We start from the raw sequence: 13,839 nt of genomic DNA on the forward strand, positions 1-13,839 counted from the left end.
CTGTTAAAAATCATAGTATATACTCACTGTGAAGTAGAAATGACAAACAATCCACAGGTCCCAGTAGTAAAACATTTACTAGAGCAAGCAGAAAGGAATGCACATCTTAAAGAAACCTTCACAAAGTCACAAAATTCGAAGTATGTATATTTCTTTTCCTTTTATAAACAAGATAGATAGAACAAAAAAATCATCAAAATCATTTCAGCAAAAGATTTTTCTACCATTGTGGCAAGTTAAAAAAAAAAATACAATGAAATAGAAGACACTTTAAAAGCTGTTGAGTTTTTGTTTTTTGTTTTTTTTCCCTCAATTTGGTAACACTTCAGACCTGGAGCAGTCTTATTTCCAGGATCATCTTCCTCTTCGAGGGTAGAGGCTCTCTGGGTCTGGCAGGCTGCTGCTTCCTGTCTCAGGACTGGATACAAACCTGGCTGGGAAACCTGAGCATGGACTCCCACTTAGACATCTCCCTTCCCTGCAAAGTCTAGAAGCACCAAAATGCTTCCCCAAGTCTCCTACAAACGCTTCAGTGGGTTGGGTTTGCAGAAAGCCGACTCCTAAAAAGCGGACTGCCTGGCCACATGGCTAAGAAAAGAAATCTTACTTGTAGATGTGTATAAGGTGACATTTTAGTAAAAAATATAACGCTACATATAATATAAACCTAGAGTGAGTTTTGTGCCCTAGAAGGCCCTTTCTTTCAGGGTATCCTCAATTGACCTTCACAACTCACCCAGAGCCCAATAGAAGGTTCCCAGCTCTCACTGCTTCCAAGGACCAAAGCAGCTTCCCAAGAAGACATCTGAAAACTGATCCAGATGAAGGGGTCATGTCTCCAAGCTCCAGCTAATCCACTAAGGGCAGGGGGTCCTTATACTTTGGGCCCCAACCCAGCCCTGAGACACCTAGTTACCAAAAATCTTTCTAAAAATAAAATTAAAGACAACTGATTTCACACTGTAGCACATACCCTCTAACTGTCCCATCGGCTTTTCTTGCGCTTGGGTGGCTCGGGGACAGCAAAACCATCGGCTGTCTTATCTGTCTTGCTGTCCACCTTGTCCATCTTGCTGTCCACTTTGGGGTCCACCTTACTCTCACGATTACAAGCCTCTTTCCTGCTTTCACCATTCCGACCATCGTTTGCACCTCGGCTCTCTCCTGCACCTCGGCTCTCTCCTGCACCTCGGCTCTCTCCGTGTCGACCGCCACCTCCTCCATGCCTGTTCTCCCCGTGACGGTGACCATCAGCATGACGGCTGCTGCTGCTGCTGCTGCTGCTGCTGCTGCTGCTTTCTGGGTAGCGGTATCCGTCTCCATGGCGACCACCATCTCCATGACGTGGACTGTCACCATGCCGATTGCCACTCTCTCCATGACCATGACGGCTGCCACCCCGGTTCTCCGTGTATCTCTCTCTCTTCCCATTGCCTCCCCCAGGCCCTTCTCGGCTGTTATTCCCTGAAGCTGTACTGTTGACTCCCTGTGCTCCAGGAGAAGGGTAGGTCACTGGAGCGCTGCTGAGGTTCCCAGTATTGCCAAAGCCTGGGATACCCTTGGTGGCACTGGCAATGGGGCTTTCTGGACTGTTATGGCCCTGTTGGGCTGAATTAGTTGGAACAGAATTCAAGCTCCCTGCACTAGTCCATCCACTTGCCCCAGCAGCAGAGCTTCCCGCCTTCTGGTTGCTTAAGCTGGCAGCAACAAAGTGACTCTTGTACTGTGACTAAAAGAGAGACAACAATAGCTAAGACAGTAGGTTCAAGAAACTTGGATACGTGAAGCTTGGAAATGAGAAGAGACCTAGAAATTCTATGCTCTCCTGGTACTGTAGGCCCCACAACCCTGTTCCTCTATTAATGAGAAAGAATAAATCTAGGGGACCTAGCTGAAACATCAGTCTGAACCCAGATAAAATGCATAAACTAAGGCTCAGCCGGTTATCTAGCTAACTAGAGGTGTAAGTATAGAGGGGCTCAGCGTTCACAAGAGCTCCAGAATCAAACTTGTCTTAGCTGAAAAAAAATGGCAATTACTCTCAACCTGATTACAAGAGCCTCAGAGGTGGGCAAGACTGTTGGCAGGGAGGGAACACCAGCCCTGCTATAGCACAAGAGCCCCAGGCTCTGGGATAGCTCACGTCCCTGGGCCTCAGACTGCCCAGCCTCTACACCTGCAGCTCCAGCTAACCTGGCACGAAGCGGACCTTCGCAACAGGAAGCAGTGAGAAGGCCTAAGTCTAGCAGTAAGCTTACAAGCTCAGCTACCCTCTCAGACCAGACCCCTCATCACTGCGCAAAGCTCTTTTAGCTAACTGCTTAATTTCAGACCTGGAAAGCCGCTTTCATTGCCGTCAGCCGATCTCCCATGGCTCCTGTGGAGGGCTTGTAGGCCTCGTAATTGCTCATCACGTTATTGTTGTTGCCTCGGTCCTTAAAAAAAAAAAAAAAATAATTAAAGAAAGAAAGAAGGGACGCCTGGGTGGCGCAGTTGGTTGGACGACTGCCTTCGGCTCAGGGCGTGATCCTGGAGTCCCGGGATCGAGTCCCACATCAGGCTCCCAGCTCCATGGGGAGTCTGCTTCGCTCTCTGACCTTCTCCCCTCTCATGCTCTCTCTCACTGTCTCTCTCTCTCAAATAAATAAATAAAATCTTTAAAAAAAAAAAAAAAAAAAAGAAAGAAAGAAAGAAAAAGAAAAAGGCACGCCCATGAGGACAAAATGAGCAGGAAAGCCCACTGCCAGAACCGGCCTCACATACTGGAGATATAAGTGGGTGCTGTGATGCGAACAGGATATCTGTACTGAATGGGAAAAGGTACAGTAATAATTTTTAAAAAATCCTAGGACGCCTGGTGGTTCTAGGTGGGGCATTTGCCTTTCGCTCAGATCACAATCTGGTGACCTGGTTGGGCTCCCTGCTCAGCGGGGAGCCTGCTTCTGCCACTCCCCCTGCTTGTACGCACGCTTTCTCTGTCAAAGAAGGAAATCAAATTTTTAAAAAATGCTTATCCTTTTTAACCCAGCAATTATGTTTTTAGAAATTAACCCTAATCCTGAAGTCAAATTATGGCGGAAGCCGATCATAAGGTTTTATTTACACACACAAGCGTGTTTACATGAGTCTGTGAAGCTTCACGCTCAGCATGAAGAGGCCCCGAGGCACCAGAGAGCACATGCATATTGCTCGTACAGGGCCAAGGCTCTGAATCCACTCTTAAAAGCCCAAGTCTCAGTTTCAGCACTTACTGGAGTGTAACCTGGGGTGCCTCAGTTTCCTGACCAGCAGACCTGTGCTCCCCAGGGGGTTGGCGGATGAGGTTAACACGCACGAGTGCCTGCCAGCAGTGGCCAACATTAGCTACCACGACCACCTGCGTCACGCGCATGTGCATTACCGTTAGTGAGCCGGGGAGACGCTGTATCAGAGACACCAAAATGACAATAATGCTCCAGAAATACAGACTGGCAGTTTGCGTCTTTGGTTTACGAATCAAGGGGATATTAAACAGGCAGTTAAAAAGCCAGTAAGGGCGGGCGCCTGTGTGGCTCAGTGGGTTAAGCCTCTGACTTCTAGATCAGGTCATGATCCCAGGGTCCTAGGATCGAGCCCCACATCGGCTCTCTGCTCAGCAGGGGGCCTGCTTCCTTTCCCCTCTCTCTGCCTGCCTCTCTGCCTACTTCTGATCTCTGTCAAATAAATAAATAAAAATCTTAAAAAAAAAGCCACTAAGGGGGCACTTTTGTTACCTGTTTTATAAGAAAAGTTACCTCTCATCTCTGATGCAATTTCCCACAGAATGTACGGACTCTTAACTCCAGGAGTTAAGAGTTCCCAGCAGCAGACTCTAAGGCCAGTGCTAGTGGGCTTGTTAAGTTTCTGATTCACCAGGTCTGGGGGGGGGAGCAGAAATACACATTTACTGTTGCTCTAGGACCAAATCTGCGAACTGATGTGAAAGGACTGATTTCCTGAGCGTATCTAGTCACCAAGTACACACAGATGCTTCTTTAAGACAAAGTCCCAACATTCCTCTCTAGGCCAGGTTCTGAACTCACTGAGGTAGAGGAGGACCGTCGTAACACCCTCCAGGACTTGGAGCGGCGCAAAGGGCACAGCTACAGTCTGGCAGTCTGGACTCACCGTGTTCTCTGAGCCTAGGCCAGGCCGCTCCCTGTAGCCAAGGCCGCCTCCACCAATGTTCAGCTTTTTGCCTTTTCCTCCTTTAAAGCGGGATTTCCGAAACCAGGCATTCTGCATTGAACACAATTCAAGGTTAGGTCACAGGAGGAAGTGGCAGCCAGGGAAGGAGAACATCGTCAGAAACATAGTGGGAAGGAAGAACATAGTGGTTCATCTTTAGCCAATGTATTTATGGCAACGGCTTGCAGGAACCACAAATGAGCTTCTTTGGGGCGTGCAGTCTATCAAATTCATCAGGGGCCGAGCCCCCTATCTGAGGCTTCCGATACTGCTGTTTCTCAGGGCCTTCAGGGAGGGTATGAGGTGGTCAGGCTCCGATGTACAGCACTTACTCGGGCCACTTCTAACTTCCTAGGGGAAAAGGAACTGACTTTCCATTTATTAATCTAGATGTACTATTGAACTTACAAGTTTGGAGCTTATAAGAGGGTTCAGAAGTCAAAGAAAAAGACCATGTGAAGTGAGGTTCACCAGAACTGGCTCTAGGGCAGATGTCCAGGGCAATTAGCCACAAAACCGAAAAGTTTTATGTACCCAAAGCCTGAAGTGTTCCTTGAACCTGATTGCTGCCAGCACATTATGAATCAGATTTATGTTCTTTTCAGAATGCAAACACCAATGGAAGACATAGCCCTTTATCTAACAATCACACGTTACAATCTAAGAGAAATACTTAAGAGGTAGGGCTGGCTTCAGAAGGGCACTGACCAGGGAAGCTGATCCCACAGTCTGAGAGCACAGGAAGCCTAAGGCACAAAAAGAGACGTAGGAAAAAGCCAAAGACCAGATATATCCTGTTCGAAAATGTAGTTTATGACAGGCTTTCTATACCTAGGAAATGGAAGGAAACATCATTTTACTCCTTCCTGCAATGCAGGTTCCTCCACTCCCAGAAGCCAGAGCAGGGGCAGCACACCACACCCCAAGTGCAGGACGGGTTGACTATTCTGTGCACTGACTTTTGACTTTAAAAAAGACCTAAGTCTCCACTATCAAAATGTATATATTGAACCCATTTGTAATTTGGGGACTACACATGTTAAGATGACTCAGGATTTACTTCAGTAGAATGTCTAGCTTAGTTTTAGATTGGTAATCCAAGTGGTTAAAGGTCTCAGACCTAAGTCTATGAGAAACAGTTAAATACATCATATTTTCTTAAGACATCACACATTTTTAACTCCTCAAGATGAAGACTGGGAGTAAGGACAGTAAGGGGGAAACACCCACCTTTGAGATTAAACTTACAAGTGTGCTATGGGGCAAGCAGGCAGAAATTTCAGAGAGACAGATTTTAGCACACAGAAAGGAAAACGCTTTTTTCAAATCAATGTAGCTGAAAAAAGACCAGATGAATTTTAATGTCCTACAATATGGATCTGTACCCCCTAAGGACTCCCCTACGCATCTGCAACTTTTCTGTCATGTGTCTATGTGTGTGTGTGTGTGTGTGTGTTACTAGTTTTAGAACCTGGAACCATCTTTAGTATACCCTGCCACTCACCTGCATCGCCAGATCGAGGAGTTCCTTGGAAACATGCTGATTGGCTCCTTCCAAGTTCCGGACGAGGTCACCAGCAAAATTACTGTCCTTGGGAGTCAGCAAGGTATAGGCCACACCTTTCTCACCTGCTCGTCCTGTGCGGCCAATCCTGTGAGTATGAGTATCAATGTCTCGTGCCACGTCATAGTTAATGACAGTCTTAATTGAAGGAATGTCCAGACCACGAGCTGAAAAAAAAAACACCCAAATTCTTTCACCCTTTAGCAGGAGTCACAAAATAATCAAAATAACCAAAAATGCTGGTCCTTTAAGAACCCCCATTCCTTTTATTTAGGCAAAGTGCATGGTGTGGTGAGCTGGGAAGATCCAAGCATTTAAGCTGCCCTTCTAGAGCAAATGTCAACATCGTTGACTCTCCGACGCCAGGCTGTCCAGCTGATGGACACAGGCCTCCTATCAGTAACCCGCCATGGCCTCACTCTTGCACCAGGAATATGTAAAATGATGAAAGCCAGCATCAAATGGGCTTGAAGCTGAGAAATTATCTCCTTTTTGGAGAGAAAATACCAGTTTTCTAAGGGCAACTATTAAAACTGAGAATAAAGCCGGGGCGCCTGAGTGGCTCAGAGGGTTAAAGCTTCTGCCTTCGGCTCAGGTCATGATCCCAGGGTCCTGGGATTGAGCCCCACATCAGGCTCTCTGCTTGGCAGGGAGCCTTCCTCCCACCCACTCTCTCTGTCTGCCTCTCTGCCTACTTGTGATCTCTGTCAAATAAATAAAATAAAATAAAATAAAAACAAAACAAAAAAAAACCAAAAAACACACAAACAAACAAACCCCAAAACTGAGAATAAAGCCAAAATTCAACTTCAAAGAACTTTTCAGTCTTGAGTGAAGCATGCCCAGTCAATGTTAAGACACACTACAAAGGCATGGTCTATGATCTAACCGGCTCCACAAATTTTTCCCCTGAGTATCTTCTAACTGCAGGGATTCTTTCTTCAAAGAGAAACATGAAGTGAACGTGGTACCCAGAGCTCCAGGTCTGGGCACTACGGTCTGAGCTGCTCGTGGGGTGGCCAGCCAGGCCGGGAGAGCACCTCTGCCAGCCTGCCCAGTGCTCTAGCTGTTGTTTTTTTAAGATTTTACTTACTTGTGAGAGAGAGGGAGTACAAGCAGAGGGAGAAGCAGCTTCCCCACCGAGCAAGGAGCCCAAAGCAGGACTCGGTCCGAGAACCTTGGGATCATGACCTGAACCAAAGGCAGGCGCTAAATGGACTGAGCCCCCGAGGCACACCCCATGTCCTAGACCCTATGCGGCAAGACAGAGACCCTTATAGCGCAGGGCCATGAGGTCACCGGGGAAAGTTTTACTCTACCTGCAACATCTGTGGCCACCAGGACTGGGATGTCCTTTTTCTTAAAGTCTGAAATGACCTTGTTTCTTTCACTCTGATCCATGTCCCCATGAAGCAGCCCAAGATTATGACCCTCCTGCTTAAGGTTATTGGCTAGCTCCTCGGCATTGGCTTTTTTAGTAACGAACAGGAGAACACTTCCTGAAGAGGTAAATTCTACCAGACGCCGGGTAAGCCAGTTCCATTTACTAGGCCCAGAATGGAGAATTTCCACAATCTGTGTCACATCTTCATTTGCCTGAAAAGGAAGAAAAGAGGACTGTGACATTTGTGCCAAGAGGCACCCGAACAAGGACCAGACATCACTTTCTACCACCCTCTTCTCCTCAGGCTTTCTTTCAGCAACTCAGGTGCAGCTCGAAACCTTCATCCCTTCTCAAGTCGCTGTGCTCTACCCAACTATTCATGAGCCCCAATACTTTGCAATACAGTGTTACAAGAAATTCAGATTATTTATTCCTAATAAATTAAACTCCTTTTCTCTCCTTCCCACTCACTGCTCCTAATACAATTCATATACACATAGAAAGCACTCAAAAATGAAAAGCAGATAATGTCGTAACACCAGCTAACTGCACAGAACTTCAATAATAAACATGGCAAAGCAACTTTAGGAACGCTCAAGGTAGCCAAATTTTCCACACAGGGCATATGGAAAGGTAAATTCCACGAACTCATTTTCATGAGGTCTTTCAAGTCATCCCGCTCCTCCTACAATCACTTTAAATGTCTGTTCTATCCTGTCTTCCAGGCAAAGCCCGCTTTCTCTCCCCGCTAAAAGCTTTTAATTTTTATTATGTAAAATTTTAAACATTCCAAAAAAATGAAGTGAACATAATTATCTCCTATGTACCCATCACCCGACTTCCAACAATTATCCGTATTTTTAAAATCTGGCTGTCTCATCTATGCTCCTAACCTTGTTTTTTAAAACAAATCTGAATTACACTGCCTCATCTATAAATACATAAGCACATAGTGGTGTGTTTTTCCTCAAAATAGTGGAAAAGTAATTCCATGTCTCCCAAATATGAGAAATAACCTATAATAATCTAGCCTTGCTTATTAGGGTTACCTCTCCAATGTCTCCCTGCACCACACGAATAGGGTCGATCAGGATGTCTCTGGCCAGTTTTTCAATCTTTTTCCGAAAAGTTGCACTGAATAAGAGAGCTAAAAGGTGAAGCAAATTCTGTTAAAAAACAGTGACTTCGGTTTTGAAAACCCACTAAGCCTCCTACTGATACTCAGAATTAATTCAGTTTAATAAAACAAACCCACCTGAACTTTTAAAATTTAGTTTCAAAATCGATTCACTAAGGAAAAACACATTTTTCTTTTTCCATTTTTATACATTCGCAGTTAAGTCAGGGACTGTCAACATGGTTCGAAAAGGCTCTGACTTCCAGTCGGCAGCCCTGCACTGTGCTTTAACTCTATGCGCTGATAAACCCACGTAACTTGGGCGCCTGGGTGGCTCAGTGGGTTAAGCCGCTGCCTTCGGCTCAGGTCATGATCTCAGGGTCCTGGGATCGAGCCCCGCCATCAGGCTCTCTGCACAGTAGGGAGCCTGCCTTCTTCTCTCTCTGCCTGCCTCTCTGCCTACTTGTGATCTCTCTATGTCAAATAAATAAATAAAATCTTTAAAAAACAAACAAACAAACCACGTAACTTGGGACAGGTCATTTAATTCTCAGGCTTGGATTATCATCTACAAAAATGAGTGAGTTATATCTGATGATCTCTAAGGTTCTGTGCCACTCCAACTTTTTATCTCCTCCTCTATGGTTCTCACCAGTACCCACATGATCGTTTTTGCTGCCATACTGTGAGTGTTTATAAAATACATAGGTGTTTATTCTGAATACAAATGTCACTTAATAAAACGGCTTCATACATACTCTGTCTGTCAGGACGGACATGACTTGCTATGGATCGCACCTGGTACTCTGGAAAAAGTAAAACAGTAAAATTAACATTATAACTCCACATGATGGTTTGGGATGTCTAGGAAAAAGTCATCTTAATAAAAATATCCACATGAGGAGTTATAACTACTAAAGAAAATGTGAAACTCCTAGGCCCATCATTCAGTATGAAACCCAGAAATCTTTCCCCTCCACCCAGCTAAGCTGGGCCCAGTAGTTTCCATCAAAAAGATGGGTTATTCAGAATTTCCACAACGCTGGTTAAGTTGGGAGGACAGGAAAGCAAGGAGCCTAAAATGATATGACATCTACTACCTAAGAACATAGACCCTGACCTCCACAATCAAAGTCATATGAATAAAAATAAAGTATAGAGAAAATATTTTCCCTATACACAAAGGCACCTTCAAAATGTCTGTAACCCCATCAAGCCTAACATACTTCGTAAGAGAATACCTAAAAATAGTTAATGGTTTAGCTCTTTCTCTATGGTCTAATCCTACACAGGAGAATTTTTAGCATCTCTCATACAGAAAGAAAATGCTAAGTCTAGAAAGACAAGAAAAAACAAAGTATCATGAAGATGCAGACAGAAGAAACTGGTACCAAAGGCATACCAAATCCCATGTCAAACATGCGATCTGCTTCATCAAACACAAGGTAAGAGACTCTTTGAAGATTGGTAGCTTTCTTCTTCACATGATCAATTAGTCGTCCCTATGAGATCCAGAAAATGAATAGGAAGTATAATTAAAGGCATTTACAAGAACTTTCTAGAATTGTACTCCTGACAAAAGTGCTAATACTCCAGCTGTTGAATATAACAGACACTGGGTCGGACAGACTTGGGACTTTATGCGCTACAGAGCTTAAAAGAACAGAAAATTAAAAAAAACGCAGTTGTGGGAACACGGCCAGAACTATTTCGTGGGGCTTTCTAAAACAACCTAATTTAGGACCTTTTTGATAGCTTTTTATTTAGACTATACTCTTTTAGGAACTTTTAGACTATACTCTTTTAGACTAAACTCCAAATTGTACGGTCCAAAGATCATCTTCTTTTTGATTCCTGATGGTCTCAAGTAACCACAGATCCACTTTCTAGGAAAACAATAAAAAAAGCTAAACAGAGGGGAATCTGTAGCTACTAACATAGATGTCAGACGGTCTTAACAGACTGCTAATCTAGGCACCCATTCAAAATAAAACCAAAGCCACAAGCTGTGATTATCAGAGTATTCTCGACCCTTCTTTACCACATTTTAGGGGCGATTCCTCTAATAACCAACACCTTTCCACACCAAGAATGGCTGAGAAGCCACTTTGAACCCAAGACATACTTACTGGGGTACACACAACAATCTCTGCCCCTTCCTGAAGGGCCTTGGCCTGCTCCCACATGCTTCCTCCTCCATATACGGCAACCGATCGAAGATTATACGCTTTCCCAAACCGCTTACATTCTGCATGGATCTGCAAAGTTGTTGACATAATGATATGAACAAACCAGGACCCTGACCAATACCCAAAAGGGAGTTCTAAAAAAAAACAAAAAACCCAGAGAATGTGATGTCATAGAAAATCAAAAGCTAGAAAATGCTTTAAAATCACATTTTTATTCATAAAGTAAATGAACAGAGCACCAAGAGGCTATCTGCAACTCTGTCTTGATTATTCTTTTTTTCTTTTAAACTTTTCTTCCTGACTTTGTCATTGCCTCTCTACACAAGCAAAATGAATTAACCCAGGAGGAAAACCCTGGGATCTTAAAATACAAGCAATTCCCGAATATTTTTTCTCTTTCAACATTTTTAGGGAAAAGTATGTGCTTGGTCATATGGAAAATATACAGGAACACAGTATTTTCCAAAAGTATCCTGGTAGCACAACAATGTGAATGTTCTCCATACTATGGAACTGTATACTTAAAAAATGATTAAAATGATCAATTTTATGCACATTTCACCACATTTTGAAGAAGCTTCCCAGTTAATTCTACCCTCTTGACTGACTAATCCCTTCCTAGTTCACACACAGAAGGGGGCATTCTACACAAAGCACGCACCTGCTGGCAGAGCTCCCTAGTAGGACACACGATCACTGCGATTGGTCCATCTCCTGGTTCCAATTCCTTCTGGTCCATTATATGAATCAACATGGGCCAGATAAAAGCTGCAGTTTTCCCACTGCCTGTTTTGGCAATACCAATCATGTCTCTACCACTTAATGCCACAGGCACACCCTAGAGAAAAAATAAAGTATATCCACTCTAAACTTTCACTTTGAAAGACACACTGAAGGAAATCCTAGGGAAACTAATGACATTCATTTCCAATGAAATAAAAATATCCTGATATGGTCATGCACATTAGCTATAAAATAATAAGGAATACCTGGCATTTCCATAAACTGCTTGATTTATAGCAAATAATATTATCATTCTCTACAAGTGGGTCAGCCACGGTTTACAAAATATGAACGACCATTTTGCTTGAGATACAGAAATAAAAAACTGCAATTTATAATGTAAGTGGGTGGCTAAAATCAGAAAAATTTCCACTTGAGAAGGTACAGACTAGCTTACTCATCCACATACAGAAAATTCTCACATTCTGTGTAGGAATGAATAAATCCCATATATAAATGGAAAACAAAAGTTATTACTTCCAGTTATAAAAGAGAATTTTCAGGTCACGGCCAAAAGAATCTTAGTCACTGGCAGTGCTTGTCTATACCCAAATCTTTTTAATTATGTTTATTTAAAAAACTGCTTTCTTCAGGTCATATTTTCAAGATATTTAGCAGATACAAAAGAATATTTCCCAGCCCCTTTAGCAACATCTTAGAATGGTCAGTAATATACTTTTGTTAATTTTTTTTTTACTCTTTAATTTTTAAATGTTTCAAAAATACTCTTGGATTTCATGTATGTTTTTTCCAAGCAAAATTTGGAGACTAAGCCACAGATGAAATATTTAGATACCTTCTATCTATGCCAATATAATTTTGGACTACATGATGTTTTACTGCTCTGACTTGTTTGTAAAATCAGCATAGTCACTGAGTATCATCCTGCTTTATTGTTCTTTCATTACGCTTTACTTACCTGGCACTGTATTGGAGTGGGCTGTGTGTACTCAGATTTCCGAATCTGGTGCATAAGTTGTTCATCAAACCCAAAATGAGCAAAACTACTTCCCGGTCTAGGAGGTGCAGCACCAGAGACCTACAAATAAAGACAACTCCCAGGAGTGACTCATACTTCAAAATGAGCAGCATTGGAAGTTCAACAGTGTTCACCTGCACCTTGTACTGCACTTCAGTATACACAAGGGAAAACAGAAGTCTGGTCAAAAGTGCATACTGCTTGAAAAGGTATAACCCAAGTAATAATAGATCTAAAGCCTTACATAAAAAACTCCATTATAAATATTCCTGAGGCAACTGTCACATCATTTAAAATGATTAAGTGCCTAGAAATCTCTTAAATCAGAATTTTCTTGTAAGAAATAAAAATATTGCGCAATGAATTGGAAAAAGTCATGAATACTTTTCCTTGTCATTTTGCGTAACTATTAACCAGATGGTAGAAAAAAATAAAATATACTCTTGAAATAAAATGAAAGTGCAAATAACTCCAAACAAGACATGTCTATACCCACTGGTTACTATTTATTGTCTACATTTTCAAATTCTGCCTAAAGAGCTAGTGTCCCACTTAATGATGGTCCAGCTACTGTCAAACATTGTTCAAACTACACCCAGGTGAAGAATGGGGTTTTTAACCTCCACGTGGACTCCAACAGTAGTAACTCTGCAATGCTTCTAATACTGATAATGTTTAATCAGGATTTCACTTAAAAGGTTTTGGGGGGGGGCAGGGGATGTAGGTTACCCGTGGAAAATAGGCAATGCATGGATATGCACACATCCTCTCCCGAAAACAGGTTCAAACATCACACAGAAATTAGCAAGGCAGACAGAGGCCAGAAAGCTGTCCAGCCTAGAGAAGATATTACTGTATTATCTGTGTGTTTCACTTAACTAACATCTAGCAGTACCCGAAACAATGTGGTCAATGTGCAACCCAAAAATTTTTGGCAATTAAAAACTATTATTCTGGGGCACCTGGGTGGCTCAGGCGTTAAGCGTCTGCCATAGGCTCCGGTCATGATCTGGGGTCCTGGGATCAAGCCCCGCATTGGGCTCCCTGTTCAGTGGGAAGCCTGCTTCTCCCTCTCATTCTCCCTGTTTGTGTTACCTCTCTCACCCTGTCTCTATCAAATAAATAAATAAATAAATAAAATCTTAAAAACAAAAAAACAAAAAAACCCTATTATTCTGAAATCAGTGCATACTTTAAGAAGATGTTCATTTCTTCTAATTTTTTTAAAAAGTGTGCTACATATAATTTGAGATGTCTTAATTTTAAAATATTCTAAGACTTCACATATTGTTTATATCTATTAATCCTGTCTCTCCTTCCTGATGGGGACTCTTACCCCCTTCATTTCCAGCCTGCCTAACGCAGTTCCTAGCACACAGTACTCACTGCTGAAACACCTCCTGACTAATTTTAAGGTCACAATGACTTCTTATTCCAACACAAGATACAAAATTGAACATATATATGGCATTCACATGTGTTGCATTAAAGAAAAAACAATCCTATCCTAAAAGAGCTGGAAGACTAAAACAATAAAAATCAAGACACAGGAGCCTAAAAGGATATAGTTATTACTCTATCAAAGACAGTCCAAGGACCATTAGAAAAGAAGGTTAT

The 13,839-nt window shown here is 42.7% G+C and overlaps 1 protein-coding gene across 2 annotated transcripts in view; it reads right to left on the minus strand.

Moving 5' to 3' along the window:
- Nucleotides 1-58: 58 nt before the first annotated feature.
- The window catches only part of DDX42 (DEAD-box helicase 42), a 41,993-nt gene continuing 28,212 nt past the window's right edge, over nt 59-13,839 (minus strand). For both annotated transcript variants that reach the window (XM_044247643.1, XM_044247644.1), the window contains 11 exons: nt 12,163-12,282; nt 11,122-11,298; nt 10,401-10,529; nt 9,674-9,773; nt 9,030-9,077; nt 8,204-8,301; nt 7,090-7,366; nt 5,711-5,937; nt 4,147-4,257; nt 2,334-2,435; nt 59-1,729 (listed from right to left, as the gene is read on the minus strand). In XM_044247643.1, coding sequence (XP_044103578.1) covers nt 977-1,729; nt 2,334-2,435; nt 4,147-4,257; nt 5,711-5,937; nt 7,090-7,366; nt 8,204-8,301; nt 9,030-9,077; nt 9,674-9,773; nt 10,401-10,529; nt 11,122-11,298; nt 12,163-12,282 — 2,142 coding nt within the window. In that variant the 3' untranslated portion in view covers nt 59-976. The remainder of the gene's footprint in view (nt 1,730-2,333; nt 2,436-4,146; nt 4,258-5,710; nt 5,938-7,089; nt 7,367-8,203; nt 8,302-9,029; nt 9,078-9,673; nt 9,774-10,400; nt 10,530-11,121; nt 11,299-12,162; nt 12,283-13,839) is intronic.

This window comes from Neovison vison, chromosome 5 (assembly GCF_020171115.1).
Source record: "Neovison vison isolate M4711 chromosome 5, ASM_NN_V1, whole genome shotgun sequence".
Classification (NCBI taxonomy): domain Eukaryota; kingdom Metazoa; phylum Chordata; class Mammalia; order Carnivora; family Mustelidae; genus Neogale; species Neogale vison.